At 42.4% G+C, this 24,652-nt stretch overlaps 1 protein-coding gene across 2 annotated transcripts in view; it reads right to left on the bottom strand.

Annotated features, from left to right (window-relative positions):
- Positions 1-24,652, bottom strand: part of FARS2 (phenylalanyl-tRNA synthetase 2, mitochondrial) — a 268,820-nt gene that overhangs the window by 199,220 nt on the left and 44,948 nt on the right. For both annotated transcript variants that reach the window (XM_063130326.1, XM_063130325.1), the window contains 3 exons: positions 13,909-13,987; positions 10,829-11,026; positions 7,531-8,163 (listed from right to left, as the gene is read on the bottom strand). In XM_063130326.1, coding sequence (XP_062986396.1) covers positions 7,531-8,145 — 615 coding nt within the window. In that variant the 5' untranslated portion in view covers positions 8,146-8,163; positions 10,829-11,026; positions 13,909-13,987. The remainder of the gene's footprint in view (positions 1-7,530; positions 8,164-10,828; positions 11,027-13,908; positions 13,988-24,652) is intronic.

The following is a 24,652-nucleotide window of genomic DNA, read 5'->3' as shown; positions in this document are numbered from 1 at the left end:
CTTGTGTTTTTCTCTCTGCTGTTTGCGCTCTCTGCTGACCACCAGTGTAAGAGCCCCGGCTGCCCTTCAGAAACAAATCTGAGAGTGAGGTGCTGGAAGGTGAAATGCTGCCCAAAGGATGTCAAAACCGGAAGAGATGGAGGACAGCCTCTGCTAAGGAGCAGGTGGAGCAGCAAGAAAGAAGCCAAAAAACCGAAAACAAAACCCTGAGAGAATCCTTAATCATGCAGAACTTATAAAATGTATACACAAATGTGTGTTGGGTGGAGGGTGGGCATTTTACTACCCCAAGCCATTTTCCAACATATCCTGCACCACCAACCTGTATTCCAACATATCCTGCACCAACCTGTATAATAGGCTATCTTGCAAATATTTATCCAAACTAAAGAATTTTTTTTGGTCTTCCACATTTTTGTCATAAGCATGAACTCTCCTAAGTTACAATTTTCATAGCGAAACAAAAGATATATTAAAATGTTTTATCAAATTAAGTTTGAATCAGTTTGATTCTAGCAAGCATTCTAACAGAAGCGTTTGTGATGACATGCTGGGACTTCTCGCCGACACAGGGGCCTGCTATGGGAAAAATGAAATTTTCCCAGACGAACTCTGGAAAGGAGTAACAGATGCTTCAGACAGGGAAGTTAGGAAAAAGAATAACTGCTTGCTGCATTATTGTCCATGTGCTCAGCTTATGACCCAAAGGAGTTAAAATAACATAAGATATTGTAAGAAGTAAACAGGACCTACGAAAGAGAAGCACTAGGATATGAGAGACCACAACACATGTTCACACAACTCACCTTGCAAATAAGTGACACAGTGTGGGTTGTTTGCAGAGAAACCCACAGAGTCCCTGGGCTTACTGTGGATTGTTCTCCCTCTTGATCCTCCACCCAGCATCATTCACAGCAGAGCTCGTCATGTCTGCCCATCCCTTCCCCGTCCCTGCACCTATTATGATCCCTTTTCAATCCCCAGCTTAAAAAAAAAACCACCCCAAAAGTGTGCAAATGAGGCTATAATTGGGGGGGGGGGGTTTGGAGATGCTCAAGTATGCACTTACAGCTGTCCATTCTGTAGCCTTGTCTTGTCAATGCCCTTGCATGTTTCAGCTGTGAAAGGCAGCAAAGTGCAGGATGAAACATGCAAGGAAATTGGCAAGGCAAGACTACATGTAGGCTAATTTGTTTACCACTGACAGTGACAAGTCCGGAAAAGAGGACAAGATCGGCCACTTGGCAAGGTGATCCTCTGGTTTTACGTGCTGAATTGACAGTTGTGGGTGCCCCGCAGCCATTCCACTCTTCCTGAATTCAACAGCAAATCCTTATAGGAGAGATCTAGGGTCCACCCCTTTTTCACGGCTCCTATTTGCACTAAGCGCAGAAGTAACTGCTCCAATTGGGAGACATTTCAGCAAGTGATGATCACTGCACCTGTGGAAATCATGGGCAAAACCCAGGGTCATGCCTCATATTTTGTCATTACATCCAAATCAGACAAACAATGGTTGCTACAAACCATTGTTTGCCTCCCAACCAGTTCAAACTGTAGTTTCTAGTCCTGCTTTAGATGAAAACTATAGTTTATAGCAATCGTACCTTGGTAGATTTGGTTATTACACAGTAAAATGTGAGTGTGGCAATGGGAGAGTGAGGGAAGAGGAAAGAAAGAGCTCACAATGGCTCGGCCATAACAGCCAAACTGGGCCTGGGCACTAAGAAAAGCTTCACCTGTTGAAATGTTGCTTCTCATTGAGACAGACAATACAAGCTCTGCCTAGAAAAAGCTAAGGTGTCAGGCCTGCCTCTTATGAGACATTGTGCAAAACGTTTGGCTATTCCAGTGTTTGACCACATTCTAGAAGCAGAGAGATAAAGAAGTATCTGGGAAGGAAGGGCCAAATTCCAAGGGCTTCTTACACCCTCACCTGCATCTTCAGGATCTCTTCCTTACATTAAAGGTGATCCTTCTTCCTTCCCCCCTCCACATATTCTTCCTTATCTTTGAAGCCCTGCTACTGTTTTCATCAGTAGTTTCTGGATCTAGATAAGAACTACGCCTCTTCACATGTTCCATTAATAAAAACAACAACGTGTAGTTGTACTACTCTGTTCATCCTAAATACCTTTATTATGCAAACATCAGTATGCACTTTGAGACATTAAACCTGCCTTCCCTAAACTGGGGCTATCCAGATGTTTTGGACCACAATTCCCAGCATTCCTGAACACTGGCCACGCTGGCTGGGGCAGATGGGAATTGAAGTCCCAAACACATGGAGGGCACCAGGCTGGAGAAAACTACACTGAACTGTATTTTCCTCTGAATAATCAGTTGCTGAATACAGTCAGCAATAGGAAGCTGAATGAGCGGAAGGATTCTCCCACATCCCCTGAGATAAGCTTCCCAAAAGGTTACAAAAGGTTGGCATCATCTGAAACAAATGCTTCAAGCTGTCCACAATATGTATATTTTAATTGTTGCTAATTGAATCTTCTTGCTCAGTTATACACTCTTTGGATTTGCATTCGCTCCCTCTGGTGGAGAGAATAATGCAGGTTAAATTTAAAGTGGGATTACTTTTCTTTTCTTTTTTTAAGATAAATCATGCTTTTCAGATTAAGTTTTGAAGACATGGTTTGTACTCTGGCAAAGAACGCCGGTGTTTGAAGGTTCATATAAATAGAAACAGGCGAAGCATGAAAAGCCCCCAAATTCCACAGCCTTTTACTCTTTCATTTCTACACTTACCAGTTCAACTACATTGAGAGGAAAGCTACTGATTTTAAAATTAATCGCCTACTATAAACAACTCTAATCTGTCTCATGCTCCTTCTGCTCTGCCTGCTGGTACTTCTACAGCCCCTCTTGAAGAAGAGGAAGACAGTGAAATGCAGTATGTCCGATATAAATTACAGTCTGAAGTTCTCTCTCCTCTGTGTGGGCTCTTTTCTTTCACACAAATAACTTCCAATCAACCCTGAGATTATTACTCCTGATGCTAACAAAACAGCACTTTACTCTTGTGGCAAAAATTTCAGTTGTCAAAACAAAGAGACATAAAGGGCTATGGGGGAAATTGGCATGTTCAGAAGGAATCTTAATTTTCTAGAATGTGAGATTTTTTCTTTAAAATAAAAGGAACAGTGAACCCCTTCAGAGGGGGCAATTTGCACATTCTCAGGAGCATTGTCTCTGTACTGATTTCTTTCAAATAAAATCAACTTCCCATCAGGTAATGCCTACTGCAGATCAAAATCACTGTGTCTTTAGGCGTAGGCATTTTTTTAAAAAACAAAAACATTTATTTAATTAAGGAATTCTGGATATGCTCAGAGACACTCACTTTGAGATACTAAAGTATTTGATAATGAAATTGCTGGCCACCCTATTTAAGACAGATTCTCTAGGATAGGATAGGATAGGATAGGATAGGTTCAAAGTGGAGGAGACAAAAAGAAAGGATAAAGCATAAAGGAGTAACATCTTCCAATCATTTCCCCTAACATATTCTAAAATGTATGACCTCTTCCTCTCTCCTTCATAGGAATCTCATTTGCAAAAATAAAAGAGAAGTTACACAAGATCAGAAAAAAAGAACATAGCCCCATATTTTAATACTTGAGTGCTGAGCCAGAAGTATTGGGGGAGGAAGCATATTGGCAGCCGGGGGAGGGACAAACGGTACAGGATTTAGCATATCCTTCCTGTATGTAGAATGCACCACCTGCAATGACTCCACAATTCTATTTCAGTGTGGAAATATATGCCACAGACCGTGTATTAGCTTCTTCCATATAACAATGAAACAATACGATAAAATGAAATCTAGCAAGCGGCGCTTTTCAGAGGGCATTTACATAATGCTCTGGCAAGTGCCTCAGTCTCTTAAGCAAGAACTCCTGGCTCAGGTCCCATTGACTCTGTTGATGACTCCCCTCCAAAATAAATAATAAAGAAAAACTGTCCAGTCATCCCCAAAGAGTAACAGTGGGCTCCGCCATGGTGATTTCTAGCCAAGATATATTCTGGAATAATCCAAGAAAAATGTAATACAGACAAGAGTATTACCTACCTTTTTTTGTTTTTTTTAATGGCATGCATTTTCAATGAAGAACACAGTGGTCAATTGGACCATTCAGTCCCTATCTGGAATGCTCACTCAAGGTAAACAGTAGCATTTTGTAAATATATTTACAAATGCAAGATGCCCTGATATGTCAAATAGAAAAAGGACAAAAAATCCCAATGCAATAAGATAAAGGTCAGATTAATCAAATGAATTGATAGTCACTATAGAAGGGGCTGCTTGAAGCCAATTATGGCTTTGACTCTTGCCCCCTGGGAGCCAGCCCTACCATTAGGCAGAGTGAGACAGTGGCCATTAGCAGCTCATTTGGACTGTCATGAGAAAGCAACAAATTGTTGGTTAATTTATTATTATTGTATCTTTTTTTGCAAGGGAAGAAAAGAGATCCTAGTGGGATTTTCTGCCTCATGTGCTAAAATAATTTGACTGACTTTGGGCACTGTTCCTTGACTTGTGTGTGAGGGGGCACCACTTTGTGCTCCACCTCAGGCAGGAAAACGTCTTCTGCTGACACTGCCTGTGCCCTTAATGGCCGCCTGCATCACTGCAGCAACCTCCTTGATGCCTATGTGCCAGCACTATGTCAATTCTGAAATACAGTCAGAGCATTAAAATTAGCTACTTAACCAGTGATGCTGGGAGAAGAAAGAGAAGAGAAGGGTAGGAGAAGAGAGGACTATCAGTAAAGTGAGGTAGTTTTGCAAATACAGAGGGAATTCCAGCTGTGAAGATGTGCTGTGAATGTTGAGGGGCCAATGCGGGTCAACTGTTTATATGTGTGGTTAGAGGGAAAGCCACCACTGGATGAATGAGGGAATGTGTCTGCACAATGAAGTGTGTATCATTCACCATGGTGACTAAGGCTTTTTGTCTGAGTCACCATGGTTAAAGTCACCATATGAACACGGCCCGACTTTCTGGCTTAACCATCATGGTTAAAGCCATGGTTTAAGGTGTCTTCTGAATGGGGCCAAAGTTTATTATACAAACGCACTTCAGGGAAATCCTCAAAAGAATCCCCAAAAATACATTTTGGAAAAAGCACAACATAAATCTGTAGAGAGCTTTTCAAATAAATAAATAAAGCGTTTGTAGTTGTACATGTTTTACTCTTGCACTGAAACATGTATAGCCAGTGAAAATACATTCATAGGCATTTCAAAAGTCGCAAAGAAAGCAAGACAACATTTTGCAAGGAAAGTTAGGCAACTGGAAAATATGCCTGCCTGGCTAAGTGCTTAACAAAACTGCTGCAGAATACATCAGATGTTAACATTTAGCAATAACATCTCAGTCACTCTCCAGAGAAAAATCATCTCCCGATTAAATCCAGTAACAAAACAAAATGACAGACGGTATGGACACTTTCAAGATATAAACTATTAGGACTGTACAGTCCTGTGGTGCCCGTTCCATGCAGACGCAGAGAATCGAGCCAAAACCAAAATGTATGTTGCAGCCCGTCAAAGCAAAGTAAAAATAGCTAAATTGTCCTGCAAGAAACGCACCCCGTCATAAGGTGTGGAACACAGCAGTTTTGTATGAGAGGCTTTGTCATGAGGCAGGAGCTGCTCATCACAGCAGCCCATCCAACTGTTATCTAACCCATCCCATGCTCTAAAGTGGTGAGGAGCTTCTCTCTCATCTAGCATTTACATATAGTACGAGTGCAGAGTCTCTTTCAGCCCGAGGGCCAAATTCCATTTTAAAGAAGCTCTCAGGGGGCACATTCCAGTGGTGGGCAGCGCTGAGGGTAAAGGGGTGGAACTGAAAATACTGGAAATCCCAGTATATTTTTGCTTAAAGCTCTTACTTCCAATCACTAAGTCTTAGGATATCCATGTCAACATTTTAGAATGGGGGAAAACTGCACAAAAACTGGGAAAACACCAAACAATTTGTTGGTGGTGGGGGAAGGGGGTGGCGACACTGGAGGAACTAAGGTGGGCTGGACTGGGATCTCAAATAGGCCAGATTTGGTTCTGCAACCTTGACATTTAGACAACATGCTAACCCATTCAATGTGGGTGGTTGTTGAACCATGAGTTATCATGTTGTCTGAACGCAGCACATTTTCCACAGGGTGGGCTATCATGTTGTCTGAATGCAGCACTTCTTCTGCAGGGTTGGTGATTAACCATGAAACGTGGCTTGCTAACTACCCTGAACAACCCAACAACAAGTCATGGGTTCTCCAAGTGGTTTGTTCGAGAAAAATAAACCACACTGCATGGTTAACAAATCACCCTGAAGAAAATGTGCTGCGTTCAAATAACGCAATAACCCACCCTGCGGAAAATGCGCTGAGTTCAGACAACACGATAACCCATGATGGGTTAGCATGTTTTGTGTACCCAGCCATAGTATTATTATATTTTAAAATAGAGGTTTTATATCAATAGTCTGTTTTAAAATGACAAACAAATTAATAGACTGAGAGTAGTCTGCCAAAATGGGAATATTCTCTGCATGACTTGGGTGCCATTAAACACCTGGACTTTGATTCCATTTCCAAGTCTGAAAGAGATACTTTAAGCCATCAAATATTTTGGCCGTGCCCTAGTGAGATTTTTGATTCCCATCTTGCCAGGGCCAAAAGTGAAAACTTGCATATTGCCAAATGTGGAAATGCATCACACAAAGGGAGGACAAAAGATGAGACAGATTTGCATAAACATTGCATGTGCTAATTTGTATGGATAGATACAAATTTATAGTTTAAATTGAAATGCAATACAATAGTAGGGAAGACTGTGACTAGGGGCTTACTGCTCAGTCTGCTAGCCAGATATTAATTGTTCAATGGACCACATCAGTCCCCTGTTGTCCCTTTTTATGGTTCTTTATCTTTAAGACAGATTTGGATTGAACAACCTTTCAAATAGGGGATGCCTTTAAATAGAGACTGTCCTTTGACAGCCCTTCATATAGAGGAGTGATCTCTGCATAGTAGGATACACGGCCACCCTAGTCAGGGCTGGTGTATGAACAACCATCTGGAGCAACGTTGAAATTTGCCTATTGCAATATTTTCAGAAGGACTTTTCTGATAACACTTTTGAACCTCCAAAACATTTTTACTCTTTGAATCTCTCACCAAATCAACTGAATGCTGCTTCAATCTTTTCCTCCCAAAAGTAGATTCTTGTCTTTAGTTACATAGAATTTGTAAGGTTTTGTTTTTGTGGGTAGTTTTGGTATTATTTCCCAGTTTCTATGCTACTTTATGGACATTTCAGATATTTTTGTTCTTTTCATATTACTGACCACATTATATTATTAATAATTGTGTTGTGATACGAAGAATTTGTAATGTCACATTAGTTGGTAAACTTTGGGGGGACAAGGTGAGGGGATGTTACCTTCTAATCTACTCAGAAACAAGCAAGGAGTACTACTGACCCTTCCTAAACCTCTAGAGCATTTCTTACCTCGTGGTTGGAGAAGAGTCGGACTCCTTCCATCTGGTGAAAGACCGGATAGTGGGTGCCATCAATCTGATCACGGCGGTAAACATCTCCCACAACCAGAAAGGCATCCAGTCCGGAGTGCATCAAGTCCCATTGATGGGCAGATGTGTGAGCCCTTAGCATGTGAGTCTGGTTCAGGTAGTAGTTATCCCCTTTCTTCCTGCTGGGATGGTCTTGTGGAATGAGCAAGCTGTCAAAGTTCTGTTCTACTGTGACCACTGGAGGCAAATCATCATATACCGAAAACAGTGGGGTCCCAAAGCGTCCTATGTACTGCTTATAGAAGTGGTCTTTCACACGCTCTTTGATCAGCCACAAAGGGTGATGCTTTCGGTTGTGCAGGTTTTTCCCCACTTTGGAAAGAATCTTCTTTGTGATGTTGCTGTAGCTATCTGAGATGTAAGGTTTGCCAAGAAGTTCCACTGTGTTTGCAGTGGGTGTCCTGGAAGCAAAATCTGAAGCTATACTTCTGCACCATGCATGGCTCAAACTAGCAGCTCTTTTTATTTGAAGTCCCCAAGGTGAGACTATTTGGCCGCAATGGACCATTCGTGTGACATTTCTGCATGCAGCCATCACAGTGACCTTTATGTGCTGGGAGCAAAATCAAATACAAAGAATGGTATTTTACTGCAGCGTAGAAATTGCAGATAACTAGACAAAAAGATTCCCCCCACCATAAAGCACAATACATAATATCCGATCATGGGCATCCGTTCATAAGGGTAAGCCGGTGCAACTGCCCCAGACCCAGATTCCAGTCATGACATCATTCTAAGAGGGGCAACAGTGGCTGCTCGTGCTGCGTCTGCCCCATCTATCTCTGCTTTCAGTTTCCAGCTATATGGGCAAAGCTTAGGACAAGCATGGAGGCCAGTAAATTAACACAGGAGTTTAACTAGCATCATAGGAGCGCCTCTTCATAAGGCAAAGAGGTAGTAACAGGCTGCAGCATGACCAGGCAACTTGAAGCCTGGAGGAGAAGGCTATCAATGGCTACTAACCCTGATGATGATGATGAAGATGATGATGATTACATTTATATCCCACTTTTTTTCCTCCAAGGAATCCAAGGCAGTGTACATAATCCTCCTCCTCTCCATTTTATCCTCACAACAACAACCCTGTGAGGTAGGTTGGGCTGAGAGTCTGTGACTGACCCAAAGTCACCCAGTGGGTTTCCATGGCCGATTGGGGACTAGAACCCGGATCTCCCGACTCCCAGTCCAACACTTTAGCCACTACACCACACTGTTTCATGCAGCTCGCAAAGATGCGGCTCGCAGAGATGGGGTGGCACAGAAAGAGAGCACGATTTCATCCTGCAAGGTTGCAAACCCCACCCATATTTGGCTTTGGTTCCACCCAGGTTTGAAGGACCACCCACCACCAGCCTGTAGTCCCTGGAAGACTAACCCCAAGGGCAATCAACACGTTTTAATGTGGGTTGAGGGTTTTAATGGAATTGTTTTATATGTTTATTGTAAAGCGCCTCGATGCCAGAAATGGTGAGGCGGCGCTATAAAAATGCTTTAAATAAATAAATACACACAAAAATGTCCCCCACCCTGCTCTAGGTTTTTTTTAGACCAGCTGCTATCGCTCCATTTCAGCTTTCCATCTGCAATATACTGACCCACATTACAGGCTTGTTGTAATAATTACTTAGACAGCACTGAGCACTTTGAGCAGTCTGAATACCTAGCATGGTATAAATGCTATGTATTTACCACATCCACCATTAAAGTTTGTAACTTCTTATCTTGTTATTTATTTAACCAAGACCCACTAGCTGCTTTAGGGTGTGTTTTAAAGGACAGTACACTTTTCTTTAAATTAATAAAGACAAATAGAAAACAAAACAAAAAGGACTTAACAGCACAATTGTGTTTAGCATAAAGTTCTTCACAGCGTTTTTTAAAAAGGAAAAGTAGAACCATTAGCTTAAGGTATCCTTCCCCAACCTGGTGCCTTCCAGATGTGTTGGATTACAATTCCCATAATACACAGCCAGCATGGCCAATTATGGGAGTTGTAGTCCAACACATCTGGAGGCACCAGATAAGGGAAAGGCTGGCTTAAGATCTTATGTAGGAAAACTTCAAGTATGGTATGCTGGTATTTATAACAATGCTGTTGGAGACACAGCTGAGGGCCAGCTTGGTGTGAAATGGAAGAGTCTTTCTGGAGGTTCCAAATGTATAAATGCAAAGTATTGCTCCTGTTCTTTCTGGGTGCTTCATCTCTAATTTGGGACATATTTTTTTCTGATCCTCTGATAGATTTTTTTTTATCAAAGTGGGATGGGGTGGAGGCAAGAATCATAGTGCAGCAGTAGAGTGCATTGTTTGTGTCCAGAAATTCCCACGTTCAGTTCCTGCCATCTCCAGCTAAAAATGATCTCAAGAAAGCTGGGGTAGCCCAGTGGCTCAGAGACTGAACTGCCAATCAAAATGCCCTGGGTTCAGATCTCATCTCTGCTATGAGACATGAGCTCTCCTGGGTGGCCCTAGACAAGTCTCTCTCTCTCTCTCTCTCTCTCTCTCTCTCTCTCTGTGTGTGTGTGTGTGTGTGTCCCTATGCTTCCCTTCCATAGGGGGGATAGTAATACTGGCTTATCTTACAGGGTTGTTGTAAACATTACAATTAGATAATGCACCAAGAAGCATGTTGGAGTAAAGCAACAACACTTGTGATAAGTCATCTGAACCAGCGGGGGGCGATAGACAAAAGGGAACTTGCTTTCTCCCTCTACTAGTTTTTTCTTGAAATTACTCTTTGATGTGGAGTGCAGCCTGCATGCGTTTATTTCCTTCCTCCTTCTCCATTGGTAATAAGTGTTTCTTGATCTGAACACTGCAGTCACAATGGCTGCAGTCAACCTTTTCCATCCTGCTTTTCCAGGAGCTCCTGCTTTTCCAGGAGCTATGAACTCCCAATACAATCCTGTTTGCTTTTGAACTTGCAGTGTCTCCGTGTGTTTCTTTCGATAGCATTTGCCTTGCACCAGTTCCACACCGAAACTACACAGCTATAACTTACCCAATACATATAACTCTAACAAAACGTAATTTAGCAAGAGTTAAATTATTCTAAAGGAGTTGAGCTGGGAAAGAGCCCTGCCCTGAGAATTTAGGGCGCAGCAGCTGCAAGGCAGACAGTACTGGTCCAAAAGTACCAATGGCCCAACAAAGCGTAAGGCGGTTCTGTATGTACGCTTCTAACTTCCCAATTAAGGCAACCCAAGCAGAACGCCTACCTGAATAGACAGCTCCACTAAAGCCTCAAGAATGTGTGCCTCTCTCAAAGAGTGTTGATAAACAAGTGATGCCAAGCAGACGTCTTCTGGTAATATTCAACAGAAGGTCTTGGAAAAACGCTGATAATGCTCATACACTGGCAGGAGTTCAGGAGAAATCTCTGTGGATTCTTCGGTTTTTCGGCAAAAGGTTGTTGGCTAATTATAATGGCAAGATAAACAAGAAAATAAAGTGAATGTTTAGTTGTGATGATGGATCGGGATGCCATGAAGGTGGATTCTTTATTTATTTATTCCTCTCTGCTGTTAACTCGACCCAGCTGAGTACAGAGCAAAGGACATCTGGTTCACACCTTCTTCATCCTTACACAGCACTTGGCTTGGGAGCCAACATTTCACTCAACCTTATCTAGGCAGTCACTAGTCCATGCAAGAGGAAGAGGAGGAGGAATTCCCAAGTTGCCACCATTACAAACGCCAGCAGCACAAGCCTCTATGGTTCCACGTATTTTCTCACTAAAAGAGTAACCCTTTAGGAGCTGGGAAGAAAGAACTGCCACTTCCTAAGCCCCCCCAAGACTTAAGCCAGGCAGGGCAGAAGTGGCGGGGAGATGCACCTTCCTTCCTTTTTGGTAGCACTGGTTTTTCCTTTTCTGTATCTTCACTCCCACTGGTTTCAACAGTAGGGGGAAACAACGCACCAGCTCCACCACCAGGGCTGGTGTCGTTTCTTCCCCGCTACAGGGGCACATCGTGGGAAGGAAGAAGCTTTGGATCCAGTGGACCCAAAGCCTCTCCCAATCAGCCCTCTTTTTGCTGCCACTGCTGGCAGAGCACCACCAGCGGGGCAGCCATGGTGTCAGAAAGCTCCACCACTGTTCAGGGCAGAGGGCTATATATAATTCTTCCTATATAATATTGCCAGGATTCGACCATTTTTGTCTGTCTCTTCTGCCAAGACTCTCGTTCACGCACTGGTTATCTCTCGGCTGGACTACTGCAACCTTCTTCTCTCTGGCCTTCCTTCGTCTCACATCAGTCCGCTGGTCTCTGTCCACCACTCTGCCGCTAAGATCATCTTCCTGGCCCGCCGCTCTGACCATGTCACTCCACTTCTGAAATCTCTTCATTGGCTTCCAATTCACTCCAGAATCCAATATAAACTTCTCCTGCTGACCTTCAAGGCTCTTCACGGTCTAGCTCCTCCCTATCTCTCCTCTCTCATCTCACACTATCGCCCCGCTCGGGCTCTCCGCTCCTCTGATGCCATGCTTCTCGCCTGCCCAAGGACCTCCACTTCCCTTACTCGGCTTCGTCCTTTTTCTTCTGCTGCCCCTTACGCCTGGAACGCTCTTCCAGAACACTTGAGAACTACAAACTCAATCACTGCTTTTAAAACTCAGCTAAAAACTTTTCTTTTCCCTATAGCCTTCAAATATTGAGTTTGTTCTGACTCTATACTATTAGCTTTACCCTACCCGGTGCCTGTTTACACTTCCCTGTGCCTGTTTGCATTCTCCTTCCCTCTTTATTGTTAACTACAACTTATTAGATTGTAAGCCTATGCGGCAGGGTCTTGCTATGTACTGTGTTATCTGTACAGCACCATGTACATTGATGGTGCTATATAAATAAATAATAATAATAATAATAATAATAATAATAGGGCTGCAGGTGGATCTCCAGAGAGGGAGCTCCTCAGTATCTTATGGCCCCTGGGACCCCCAAGGACCATAGAAGAACATCAGGCCTCAAATACCGCAAGTTCACAGATTGATATAGAGTCAGGGGAGGCATCTGCACATTCCTCTCTGGACCCCTTAGTAAAGTTTGCATTCACTTATATACTCTGGGGCTTGCACATTGACATTTTTCTCAATCTACTAAAACTAGCTAAAAATTGTGAACATCTCCCAAATTCTTAGGCTTCGTGCGCTCTCTGTCTCGAAAAGCCTTGCTGATGATGTCCAGATGGACTGAACTGCACAAATTCTGTAAACTGACAATCTAAACCCCAAATCCCTTAAAGCTAGTCATTTCTCCCTTCTGTCCAAAAACACTTGATGGACCAAAACAACAACAACGAAACACTATGGAAAATATTAGGAAGCCAGGGCTGCCGTCTTTTGTGATCTGACAACCTTTTGGGGTGCAAGGAAAGAAGTTTTAACAGTACAGCATATGTTACGAACAAAATAATAAACATATGCTAAAATTACTAAAATTGGGCATTTACCAAGCTGCCTAGCAACTTAATGAAGCACTCTTTTTAACATGGAAATGTGCGTGGGCATAAGGCTGTAAATGTTATAGTTAATGGTATACGTGATAGTCTAAATTCTATCTGGTTAAAATGGAACATAAATCCAAAGTGAATAAGATATAATTTATGGGCCGTGTGAGGCCTTCAAAGACGTGCTGGAATTCTGAGAAACTCGGAACTTTTCACAATTGTCACTCCTTAAAAGACATGAGTTTGCACTGGCAGTTTATGACTGAGGCCTTAGCTAGACCTAAGGTTTATCCCGGGATCGTCCCGGGGTCATCCCTGTTCATGTAAATGACACACAGGATATCCCAGGAGCAGTTGGGACGACCCCAGGACGATCCCAGGATAAAACTTAGGTCTAGCTAAGGCCTAAGTTATATTTAGGAAGAGCAGACTGGTTCAAAGATAGGGACTATCTACTTAAGTCCATGAGCATCCTCTCTCTCAACCACACTATCCTCCATGGTGCCTTACAAGGAACAAAGGAAAATGGGATAGCATTTTAAAGCATGAAGTACAACAGAAATTGGTACACCTAGGAATAAGAGCAGCGCATACATACAACCATAAAAAGAACTCTGCCGGATCAGAACAAACTCCAGCATTTTGTTTACACAGCAGTGGTCAATGCCCATGAGGAGTGCATAAGCAGGACATTATTGAAGGCAGTAACAAAAAGGGATTATGAAAAGTTCCCAAACTGGAGACATGGGCATTAAAATGGCAAGTGTGATTCAATATAATCAAAAGTAAAGGGATGCACATTGCAGCAAAATATCCTAACTTCATGCATACCCTGAGAGGGTCTCACCTGGCAGTTATTCACCAAGAGAGGTATCTTGGAGTTGTGGCGGATAGCTTGATGAAAATGTCAACCCAGTGTGTGGCTGCTGTGAAAAAGACAAATTCCATGTTGGAGATCATTAGGAAAGGAATCAAAAATAAAACTGCCAATATCATATTGCCCTTGACAAATGTATGGTACAATCATGCTTGGAATGCTGTGTACATTTCTGGTCACCACACCTCAAAAAAGAATATTGTGTAGAACTAGAAAAGATGCAGAAAGGGGCAACCAAAGTGATCATGGAATTGGAGAAACTCCCCTCTGAAAAAGGATTTGGGACCTATTAGCTTAGAAAAAAGGTATACAACTTTGTGGAGAAAGCAGATAGGGAGAAAATCTCCACTTTCTATGGGTTCTAGTATTATGAAAGATGGAGAAAATATTTCCCTTCTCTTATAATACTAGAACTTGAAACATCAATTCAGGTGAATGGTGGGAAATTCAGGTCAAAGTGCCTTTCATCAGATAGCCTGGCCACAGTAACTTCTAGAACCGCTTACTGTCTGTAATGAGATCTATGTGGGGCTACCTTCAAAGACTGCCTAGAAACCACATTTAGTCAAATACACAGCTGCCAGCTTACTAACTGGGAGTGGACATGGCAAACCCTATATCACTTGGGATTTGGATACCAGGAAAGGAAAGGAACCTCTCGTGCAAGCACTGAGTCATTACTGACTCTTGGAGGGACGCCAGCTTTCGCTGACGTTTTCTTGGCAGGCCTTATAGCGGGGTGGTTTGCTGTTGCCTTCCCCGGCCATTATTACCTTTCCCCCCAGTTTCAAGTCTAAAAGCTTCTACGTTCCTTGTTCTTAAGGGGGTTGTCTTTCTTAATTTTGCAAAAAATATTAACATCATTTCATTCAAGGCCTCTTCAGCTCCTGAAAGGAGACATCGTGTCTTTCAACATGTCAGGAATTATTTTGGCAAGTGAATTATGGAACAAAGCGAATAATGGAACAAAGCGAATGGCCCACAGACATAGTGGGCCATTCTGAAGGTGGGTTGGAGCCAGCTTTCAATCCAAAGACCTTCTATCACCCCAACAGGGACCAGGAGCTTCCATAATGGATCCCCCCATTGGTTTCAATGGGGGAATTCCAAAGAAAACAGGTTTATTCAGCTAAAAAGCCCAGTAAAACCAGCCCCTATACACACAGACACCCTGCCCTGTACCACCGGGGCCAAGCTATCCCTGTCAGGGTTCATTTTCAGTTTGTTGGCCCTCATCCAGACCATTACTGACTCAAGGCACTGGTCCAGGACTTGGACAGCCTCACCTGACTCAGATGTCACAGGGAGAAACATGATTTGCATAAAGCTTGCATTTGGCCATGAGAGACAAGGTGCAGCTGGAACTTCCCTTTAATGTCACAAAGTAGTAAGTATAGACTTTTGTGACTCAGAGAACCAATCCTAACTGGGGGTGGGGTGGGGAAGCAAAATAGCAGATTGCCCACTACTTCCAAAGTCCAGCCAGCTTACACTGGCAAGGGCAGGAAGTCTATGTGTATAGAGTCAATCAATAGCTATTAGACATTACAACTGGGACCTGAAACAAAACATTGTAGTGTGGAGTGCTTCTGTTCAGGGGTCAAATCAGCCAGCCATGCCCTCCTCCACGATATTCCGTTCCATTTTCCCTTTCATCCAGTATTCCATTCCAACCCCCAACTCCCCAGTAGTCAGCTAGCATTCTGTGGCCCACTGAGCACATTTATTTATCTGTTTGGTGGGGGAGAGGTTCCACTCTAAAAGATGCTCTAATATTTTTGCAAACCTTGGGGTTCCCCAAAGCCTGCTGATTCATCCCTCTTGCACAATGACAATGATATTTTGACTATAGAAAGACCGACCCTAACATCTAATATTAGAAATAGAAGGAATAGTTCTTATTGGAATGGAATCTCCATGTTCAGAGGCAGTATATCTTTGTGTACCAGAAACTACAAATTACAAGAGATAGCCATTGCAATCATGCCCTGCCTGTGAGCTTCCAGAAGTCCGTGATGGGCTGTTCTTGAGTCTGATTCAGCGAGGCAATTCTTATGTTCTTATGCTCAACCCAGCACAAAATAGAGCTTATTGGGGCAAGTGCACATTGTATTGATGAACATTATGTACACTTCAATAGCCAATCTGTAAAAGGAATAGGCATGCAAGTTCCTTCATGGATTTTACTTCACAGTCAAATTCAACTTATAGCTTTCAGGTCAGAAGGAGCACAGAGACTATGTAAGGTGTACACAGCACTGCCACTGCTGTGGCATTGTACCTCCCGGCTGCACTTAGTAAAGGTACATTCAGTTGTGTAAAAAGGAGTCATCTCCAGTTCGAACTGTACCAGCTCCCATTTATCTGTCGTTGGTTCTAACACAGCATTTAAAGGAAAGATTAGAACGCTTCAGCAGAGGCAGCGACATTTTGTAGCCTAAGGCATGCAGCTTCTACCAGTTGGTAAGATAGGGGCTAAAATATTAATGAGCAAACCATTTCTCAAGGAAATTATGCAAGGAAGCCTGGACGTTGCGCAAAGCAGCAAGCAACTTAAGACACAAAGCCAAGGCGGCTGATCCAAGAGCTTTCAAACTGTTTGGCTTTCTGAACCATGCTTCTGAGCTCCTGTACCTTTATAAAGAATTCCAGATATGGGGGAATAAAAGGATCAAGCACCCAAAATCTGAATGAATGTATTTTATAATAAGCCCTTATTTAAAATGAATATTAACATTAGCAATTTAGGTCTTATTTTGTCCCCGAGTCATACCCAAAATGGGTTTTTTTGATGGATTTGGGCTGTGCTTATACACACTTTCCTAGATATGATTTTTTTTAAGTAGTAATGTGTCCACCTGAAATGTGATCTGTCATGACAAACTATATTAATTAATCTATATAGAGTTGTTAACTGAAAAAGACCACAGCACATTTAAGAGAACTATGTTATGATGGGCAAAAATACGTTCTTTTAAAAGTAGTCGAGTGTTTTCTCAAAAATAGTACAAGTTACACACAATACTCAGATGTGCTTACTTTTGTCTAACTACATGTCAACCCCTTCAATTGGACAAATAGACATTTTTAATGGCCCTGGACAGAGAATCTTTGGAATCTGAATTATTGATAAGCAAATTCACAAATGAGGAAGTAGTAACGTTTCTGAAAGAAGTATGCTCCACATACTGCATTGCAAGAAAAAGGTCACTGCAAAATCGCTAGATTTACTATATGCTGCAAGAGAAAAGTGGTTGCAGTTATGATCTGATAATAATTAATATTTATTTATTTATTGCATTTATATACCGCCCCATAGCCGAAGTTCTCTGGGCAGTTTACACCTTCCTTCCATTTTAAATGATCTCCCAATTGTAAGAACATAAGAAGGAGCCCTGCTGGTTCAGACCAAAGACTAGTCTACCGTATTTCTTTGATTATAAGACGTATTTCCCCCCCCCATATAAACATCTCTAAAAACAGGGTGTGTCTTAGAATCGAAGAAATACGGTAGTACAGTATTCTCTTTCCCACAGAGGCCAGCCAGATGCCCCAATGGAAAGCCCACAAGCAGGACAAGAGGGCAATAGCAATCTTCCATATTCCCTGGGCATACTTTCTCTAATATTGGAGGTAAAATATAGCTATCGTGGGTATTTACAGAAGGGGCAAGGGAGGCTGCTGTCCACTCCACCATAGACCATAATCCTGTGTTTCCCCATTTTCATTTTTTTAAAAAAGCATGTCCTTAGCCTTTGAAGAACCTAACGTATGGAGCAAAATGTGCACCCACCATTCTGCCAATGCATGTTATGAGAAACTATCCTGTTCTTGCCTTTCAGTGGTTTTAGCCAATGAATGAAGTCATAGCAATGATTGACACACCTACTGTCTGGGGAAAGATATTCCTGGTTCATTTTTAAGCCCCCCTCCTTTTTTAAAAAAAAATGTTGGTGGAAAGTGATTGCTGACACATAAACTATTCAGAAATCCAGCATTTTATTATAGCTGTGATTATGCAGTAGTCTACCCAAAAACAAAAGGTAGCAGCAAATACAAGAGTTCGTTATCTTCCAAACTCAGGTTTACTTTAAAATGATTTTCCCCCTTTGTTTGTAAGCGTTTAAACAATTACCCTAACAATATATGCAGAAAAAGTCAATCATTATTTTACCCAAATTGCAGGAGAGTGTTTGAGAGAGTGTGGGTTATACCAGGCTTTCAAAGTAGCCCAATGTTTTTATACCCATTTTGTTGGGAGAAGCGGGGAGTTAGAATATGAAAAACTTGTCGTATAATCCAGCATTGTTCTCATGCCTCCTGGCACGTTAGATTTTTTTTTAAGAGAAATGCAGGGAGGGTGTGTGAAGTTGACTGTAACAGCAGTGCAATGTGTCAAGGATAGGCATGGTTAGGCAGCTGTGGAGGGCCCACACACAAGAGGCCCCTGGAGTTGCTCCTCCTCTTCACCATGGCAACCTGCTTGTTAGGGAGGGATTTGGTGCATTTGTAAAATGGGGCCTTGAGGGCCATGTGGCCCAATCACGAAAGAAATATATTTAAGGAAAAAAAGGGGGTTATGTATATAACAACGAGAAAAGGCAAGAAAAAAGCAAGAAAAGAAGTAAAAAGAGAAAGTTCGGCACTGTTCTTTTAGAAAAGATCACAGACATTTCCGATGACGCGTCCGACTAGCGAGGCGGTCGAAAGAGAACTGAGAGGAAGGGCAGGAACCCAAGGACATGCGCAGCGGTGGGAGAGGGGTTCCCACCCAGAAGCATGTCTTCAGCTTTGGAAGTTTTTCCAAAAAGAGCTCCGCGCAGGCGTAGAGCCCATACGTGTGATGCACAGAGTCCACGAAGAAGAACCTGCTTGTTCGCCTCTCTCTCACTCAGACCAAGACAACAGTGGCTGTGAGAAAGAGGAGCAGAAGGTGTCCCTGCCTCCTTGTTCACTGGCTCTCTGCCTGTCAAGCAAGCAACTGGTAACAATAATGAGGAAAGGCTGAAGAGCAATAGCAGCTGGTGAAAATTGTGGTGAGAAAGTGGACCCCCTGAAGGAGGAAGGCCATTAAGGTATCTTGTCCGTGGGCCCTCAAAAATCTGAAGTTTATTAAGGGCCTAAAGCGGTTGCGATGTATGTATGTGTGTATATAGTTTAAGAGGACCTGCAAGTTTTACTTTCTCTTTTTTCCTCCAGGCCTTGGAGCTGAGGCAGTATGCAATGTGGCTACTCATAAATTCACATTTTTCATGAGTTGTAGTAATAAAGAGCCCTGTTGCAAAGTTACCAGAGTCTCTTGCGTTTTGCTTGGACAGCAGAATCTAAGTGAAAAAAATATCCTTTTTTAAAAACATATATACTTACATGGATTTGTATGAAAAGCATACAACTTCCTAGCAATTATATTTGGGCTGCCACAAAACTGGACTAAATATCCAATTAAGTATCCATTTGAAGGTGACATCTATATGCCATCCTTTCAATTATTGAAAGTGTTGAAAGGTCCTCAGTCATTGCATTATAGGAGGTGAGTGTTTATCTTTCCAATGTTGTAATATCATTCTTTTAACTGTCAAAGAAAGGAAAGGAACCTCTCGTGCAAGCACTGAGTCATTACTGACTCTTGGAGGGACGCCAGCTTTCGCTGACGTTTTCTTGGCAGGCCTTATAGCGGGGTGGTTTGCCGTTGCCTTCCCTGGCCATGATTACCTTTCCCCCAGCTAACTGGGTACTCATTTTACCGACCTCGGAAGGATGGAAGGCTGAGTCGGCCCGAGCCGGCTGCCTGAAACCAGCTTCCGCTGGGATCGAACTCAGGCCGTGGGGAGAGTTTCAGCTGCAGAAACTGCTGCTTTACCGCTCTGCGCCACACGAGGCTCTTTAACTGTCAAGGGTGTCCATTTATACTGACCATTTATTAATTTCCATGAAGCAGGCAAATAATTGTACATCAGTGTACATCAGGGTGTACATCAGTGAATATTAAAGACTGTCCCTACAAAATATCTCTGTGTAATAACCTCCTAACAAAAAGAAGCAACTACTGGACACTGCCAAAACATACGTTTAAAAGAAGTGTTAGCTGTATTGCACTGCCAGCAATTAGAGGAATAGACCTGATATACAAATTTCTCAAAGGTCTTGCCTATATATCATGGTCAACCTGGTGCTCAGGCATTGTGACACCTCAGACCTTAGATCTACCAGAAATGTTAGATCTGTTCTCTCCCACTATCAGAGCTTTTTTTTATTTATTTATTTTTTAAAAAGGTCAATCAGATACAAAATGTACAGTTACAGTGGGAAAAACTACAATTCCAAAAGGAATATTTCTGCATTTCAAAATTCAAGTGATGCAAAAGTCCTGTTATGCTAGTTATTGTAAAAAGTAGCTGAAAACAGTGAGTAGAAAAATGAAGTAGTGAGCACTACTTGCACGAATTTCAACCCCATTCATTTTACAGCTTTCATTCATTTATTACATTTCTATAATGCCCCATAGCTGAAGCTATCTGGGCAATTGGCCCCACCCCTGGAAAATTTTATATGGACACCCATGATAGCCATTGTGACTAGCAGCCATTGATAACCTTATCCTCCATAAATTTGCCTAATCCCCATTTATAACTATTCAAGCTAGCAGACCTCATTACATTTTATGGTACCTAATCCCATGGTTTAACTATATGTGTGTGAAGAATTACTTCTTTTCATTTCTCCTGAATCTTCCACCATTTAGCTTCATGGGAGGACCCCGGGTTCTAGTATTACAGAACAGAGAGAAACCATTTTCCCTTTCTCCACACCATGCATTATTTTATACCCCTTTACCATTTCCTAGCCCTCTATTTGCATTTTTCCTAGGTAAAAAGCCCAAATGTTGTAAAAAATTCCATACGGGGCAATTGCTCTAGCCCCTTGATCATTTTGCTTACCCTTTTCTAAACCTGTATTCAATCTTCACAACAAACATGTATGAATTCATTCAAACAATTAATATTAACAAATACAGAAAGTGCTACTTAAGCCACTGTATTATACATGGGTCTTTGATTTATTAATTGTCCTGCTTACCTAGCACTTTTTCTCTTGAGCTTCTCAAAGTTCATTACATCCATTATAATGGTTTGTTGCTGGGTTATAACTCTGGGTTGTTTGTTGCTAAATAACCCAGAGTTGTAGGTTCGGATGTCATATCAAACAACCCAAGGACAAGACAATTTTGTGTTGTTTGAGAAACCAGATGAAAAGCAGAAGCGGCAACCAGGCAGGAGGCAGTGTGCTTGCTTGCTTGCTCTCAAGTGGCCCCAACAATTCATCAGTTAAACAACCCATGAATTGCCATTACGGGCGAACCACATCAGTAGGTACAATACTGCTTGTTTGTTTTTTCTTCCTCCCTGCTTGCATCTTTTAAGACAAAAAAAGGGAAAAGAAAAATAGCTCCCATAAGCTTAAGAAGTTGACGAATCTACCAAATTAATTCATGAATGAGGAAGTGCAAGCCCTAAATCCATTTGCAGTGTTCGGCTGTTATATTTGAAGCAGGCTGGTGATTCGAAATTGCTAGTGCAGAATTCTCAACAAGTCACAGGAAGGATATGGACAGGTCACAAAGCTGCTGGTACAGTATCAAGCTGACAAGTTAAACAGGTGCAAATTAAGAGAGAATGTGGTTTAATGTGGACATTTAAAAAACCCCAACACTAATTAGAATCATGACAGAAATGCAAATTTGGGAAAAAATACAAAGAAATGAAAAGCTAGAAGGTGCCTGTATAATGGCCTTCCCAATATGGTGCCTTCCAGATATTTTGGACTACAACTCCCATCTGCAAGGCACCATGCTGAGAGAAACTGCTGCATATCATTTAGACTGGGCCTGAACATTGAGGCAAAAAGCTCTTAACATAAACCATCCTAAATGTCTGACAGCCTAATAATGCTATTTAATGTGGAGCAACTGTGTTATTTACACAGATTGATATGCAAATCCCAAGACTGCTTTATTGCCATCAACATTCGCAAACTGTTTTGCAAGAATCATTTCTTAAACTGATGCACAGATTTTCTTTTGATCTTTTGCATGGGAGTGAATTTTGGTCATTTGCACAGCTTTGAAAAATGAGCTCGTGGTTTGTATTTCCTTAACTGGATCTTTGGGATAAAACAAAAGAAAAGTTTTTTTAAAAAACTACGCTGTATCTTTCTCAAGCACAGCACAGAAATCAGGTTAGAGGAGCAGAGAAGGTGACTTTAGAGCACATTTCCATCTTCCTGACTGTGAGCAGCTCAAAAAGGCCAAAGTGACCCCTGGCACTGCAGACAAAGTCTGGGAGGCCATCCAAATTATGGTAGCCTGGCTCCAGATGTCCATGAGCATCAGCACTGTCCAGAATATCTGTAGTGCTACGTGAGACCACAGCTATCATCCTTGTTTTCTCAACTAAGAGAATTGCAAAAGCTCCTTTATGCAATTCTGCATCTTTTAGCTAGTACGTAAAATCTAGAAGGAAGATGGGAGTTTTTAAGATGCTCTTCAATTAAACCTGAAAGAATACATTCCTCTTCCCACCCACCCCGCTCTCTATGTGCATGCACACACAAACATTATTTCTGTGTCTACATATTGCATCGCATTTGAGTGAAGTTCAAGAATGTGTGGTCTGACTCAGTCTGTGCAGCAGAAGTAATTCTGAACACCACAACTCAACCCATTTGGATTATGGTGGGACGTCATGCTGGCATTTCTTCTAAAGGGAATAAGATGTCCCATTTATCAGAAGCAGGTCATTTCCTGGCACAGGGGGACCACCTTGCTGATTCACCAGTAAGAAGCTTTGGGAATAGTCCCCCTTAGCTTCTTTCTGCCTTCTTTCTGGATACTGCCCTGATTGGCCAGGTACAGAAACAAAAATTAATGTTCTCAAACCAGGGATGTGAAATGGCTGTGGCTCAAGGGTAGGACGAATATGTTGCATGCAGAAGGTCCCAGGTTCAATCCCCAACATTTCCAGGCAGGGCTAAGAAACCATCATGCCTGAAACCCTGCAGAGCCACTGCCAGCCAGTGACCTTGTTCAGATGACACATTAAGCCAAGGTGGTTCAGCATTTTGAGCTAAACATTATGGCTTAGCATGTCGTGTGGACCATGACTTAGTGTGTTGCGTGAACCATTCCTAACCATGGTGGCTACATAACCACAGTTTAAACATGTTCACTAACCATTTGCTGCAAAAGGGTTAGCAGCTTAACCATGGCTTAGCGTGCTGTCTGAACAGGCCTGCTGTTGACAATACCAGCTAGATGAACCAATGGTCTGACCAAGCAGCTTCCTATGTTCCTGCAAGGCCCATGAGCCTTACTCCCTAGTGCCACCAAGACAGTTCTAAAATGGAAGGAGATATCTGCCCAACCTCTGGTCAGCTGTTCAGCGCCATCCAACTGGGCAACCTGAACAACCGACAGCAGCCTGGCTGGCTCTAAAACCACTGCTCCACGCTAGCTTCCAGAGCAACTCAAACCTGGGAGAAGATACGCAACAGATACCTGGTCTGGCTCTCATCTCACATCCTTGTAAGCCTGTTCCAGAAACGATTGGCCCTTGACCAACCATACTGGCTGTGCCAAAGATTTACCTCAGCATGGCTGGGGGCTGTCAATATGGCACAGCTTTGGCTACTCATTCCCCAAACAACTGAGCTGTTACAATTCATTGAATTTATGTATTATTCATCATATTTATTTATTACATTTTTATACCGCCCAATAGCCGAAGCTCTCTGGGCGGTTCACAAAAGTTAAAACCATAATAAAACAACCAACATGTTAAAAGCACAATTACAAAATACAGTATAAAAAGCACAACCAGGATAAAACCACGCAACAAAATTGATATAAGATTAAAATAAAGAGTTAGAACAGTAAAATTTAAATTTAAGTTAAAATTAAGTGTTAAAATACTGAGAGAATAAAAAGGTCTTCAGCTGGCGACGAAAGCAGTACAGTGTACGCGACAGGCGGACCTCTCTGGGGAGCTCATTCCACAACCGGGGTGCCACAGTGGAGAAAGCCCTCCTCCTAGTAGCCACCTGCCTCACTTCCTTTGGCAGGGGCTCACGGAGAAGGGCCCCTGTAGATGATCTTAATTGCCCTTACTTTCATTCCCCAGACTTTAACATCGCCATGAAGGTCATTACTAGGCTTGTTGAGCCTGCTCTGAATTCCCATGCCTAACCTGCACTGGGATTCACCTCCTCTCTTAATCCTATGCCTACTCTCTTAATCCGAACTAGATAAACAACCGTGGTGACATTGGAGCAATATATAAAAGTCGCGATAAAACAACACACAGACTCCGTTCAGACAACACACTAAACCATGCTGCCAAACCACAAAATGGTTAACAGAATGCTTAACCATGGTTTACAGTGTCATCTGATACATGTTTTCCCTAACCATCTGCCCCGTTAACCACATTGGCCCCATTCCGACAACACGTTAAACTATGCTGCTTAACCACAAAATGGTTAATGGAATGCTTAACCATGGATTACGGTGTCGTCTGACACAAGTTTTCCCTAACCATCTGCCCCTTTAGGCTCACCAAGGAAAACTTAGCCACAAAAGGGTTAAAAGTGTTGTCTTGCAAGCATTCCACACGTGGTTAGCATTAACCACAGCTGAACATGGTTAAGCTAACCACAAAGC

Source organism: Elgaria multicarinata, chromosome 7 (genome assembly GCF_023053635.1).
Source record: "Elgaria multicarinata webbii isolate HBS135686 ecotype San Diego chromosome 7, rElgMul1.1.pri, whole genome shotgun sequence".
NCBI classification, from domain to species: domain Eukaryota; kingdom Metazoa; phylum Chordata; class Lepidosauria; order Squamata; family Anguidae; genus Elgaria; species Elgaria multicarinata.
The sequence above is the reverse complement of the archived record's forward strand: the minus strand, read 5'-3'. Positions and strand labels throughout refer to the sequence as shown.